At 39.9% G+C, this 2,279-nt stretch overlaps 1 protein-coding gene across 2 annotated transcripts in view; it reads left to right on the forward strand.

Moving 5' to 3' along the window:
• Positions 1 to 500: 500 nt before the first annotated feature.
• The window catches only part of LOC119594048, a gene marked incomplete in the record, with an annotated part of 19,142 nt that continues 17,363 nt past the window's right edge, over positions 501 to 2,279 (forward strand). The window contains 1 exon segment of one of the 2 annotated variants that reach the window (XM_037943081.1): positions 501 to 968. In XM_037943081.1, the coding sequence (XP_037799009.1) occupies positions 896 to 968 (73 nt within the window). 2 annotated transcript variants of the gene reach the window in all.

Below are 2,279 nucleotides of genomic sequence, written 5' to 3' on the forward strand. Positions count from 1 at the left end.
TGTCTTGAAGGCTCCAACGATAAACTCATATATGCAAAAATATTAACACAAAAACCTTTGTTTTTGACTCCTTGGTGTGAACTAAACAGCCACAAACATGTTATTTCAAAGGCCTCATTTCTATCTCCCCGCCATCTTTATATGCGTAGATGCGCAGGAGAGAGAGAAAAAAAAATGTCGCGGGTAATGGCAACTCAGGCCTTGTTAGAAGACCCTAATGTATGCAAATTAATTTCCGTAATAGTCCTTGCCTCCATAACTTCGTTTCTTCTTTATCGTCGTTTCGTTAGCTTCTGTGATAGGAATTGTTTGGTCTGTGAGAAGCTTAAGAGAACTTGGGTTGTGTTATGGAGTCGTGATTATTACCTTCAAAGTAATGCTTTTGGCGGTTGATTAATCAGTGTGGGTGTGGATAGGCCGCTTTATTGACAAGTGCTTTGCAATGCTTTTCCGTGTAATCATCGTAACTTGAGCCATTTCCGTGCATGTGAAGCGATAAGTTATCTTTCGCCATAACACGCATCATTTCCCGGATGGCTAAAAGGTATCCTAATTACCGCGTTTTCAGATTTGCTTTACACACCTCTCTTCATCCCGCGATTGCAAGCTTTTCAGAGCATTAAGCCATCGCAGCCAGTCGACAAGAGTTCCCTGACTCATTTTATCTTTTAGACACGCTACAGTGAAACTCTCAACTACCCACCCAAGATTCATAATGCGATTAGATAAATACAAAAAAAAAGATAAAAAAAAGTCTCAAGTAACGGAAATCCGAATACATTCTCCCGCGAGAAGCACAGCGAAGGACAGTATCGTTGCGCAACCGACCGACAGGCAACAGAGTAGATGCTTAATGTTTTGAAAATGACTTGAGTATCGAAGGGAAATTCACGCCATGTCACGCCGGGAAGACTCCAAGAGGGAGAGACTCCGGGCAGAGGAAGAAGCCCTGAATAAGCAGCTGCAAGGTAAGCGAATGGGAAAGGCCTCGAACGCCGAATAGGAGAGGACAGGTTGGGAATGGCGGGTCCCAAGGCCCTCCCTCTTTCCCCCTCTCGCGCGCCCTCCCACTCGCCGTGTTTCCCTCTCATTTCCCTCTCAGGGCTCCAGGACGGGGAGATTCCTGCTGGAACCTTCTACGTGTTCTTTTTCTTATTTTCCAGGTTGTGTTATTACGGATTAATGATTCTCGTAATGCTCTAACAGCTAGGTTGCAAGGTGCTCGTTCCCTTGCATGGAGGACGTGTATGAACTTGATTTATTATTATCATCATTTTGGTTGAGTTTTGATAATGCTTATCTGTGGGTATAAATGCTGATTAATGTGAAGAGATCTTCCATAGGATTTTATGTATATTCCTGCTGACAAGAGACATTTTTCACATCCATAATTGGCAAAACAGGTTTTGAACAAGGTCTATATTTGTTCAAGGATAAATTTTCAAGAACTTTTATGGGATTTATCATGCTAGAGTGCAGATGGTAGAGTTATTTTTTAGAAAGAGAGCTGCATGTTAAAACCCATTGATTTTGATATCAACATCTTTCTTGTGACTTCTACTGTGTGTGCATTTATAGTGGGTTTTAGGTCATGATTGATACCAGTGGCAAAGATAGTTAGGGAGGGCATGAGTTATGTCAGTGAAATTGGGTGACAGAATATCAGGTTTTGATTATGAACCAGATTAATTTATGTGGCATTTATGTATTGTCATTGCTAATGAACTGTGCCCTATAACATGTACCACCTCCCTAACCCCCACCAGGAATGCAAAATTTCCATCACATTATCCAAGCAAGATGACTCAGATGAAGTGTTGGCTGTATGAAGTAAACATTTCTTCAGCTGATGTCAGTCTGTGGGAATGTGTATTCCCACAGACTTTGATAAAGAATTGTTGGCTTGCCTTTATTGTGTGCAGTTAATTTTTCAATGGCTAATAGTGTGGTTTTATTAATTCTGTGTAAGATTATGAGGACTGATTGTTTTGAAAATGATCTCTTAGAATCACAAAAGTGGATCAGGTAATATTCTTGCTTCATTTATGTTATTGGTAGAACAAAGCTTTTTCAAGTAACTAGTTCTTTAATTTATATGATTAAGCTTTTTTAAACGTAGGTAATCATTGAAATTCAAAGGAAAAGTTGAATCCATATTTTATAAATAGCTTATATTCAGTTCAGGTAGACTGCCTTCAATGCTTTTTCATGGTACATCTTGTAGGTGACCCTTTCTGAAAAACTTGATCAGCCTACCTCATTTTACATAGATGTGCAGC

This window comes from Penaeus monodon, chromosome 33 (genome assembly GCF_015228065.2).
Source record: "Penaeus monodon isolate SGIC_2016 chromosome 33, NSTDA_Pmon_1, whole genome shotgun sequence".
NCBI classification, from domain to species: Eukaryota; Metazoa; Arthropoda; class Malacostraca; order Decapoda; family Penaeidae; genus Penaeus; species Penaeus monodon.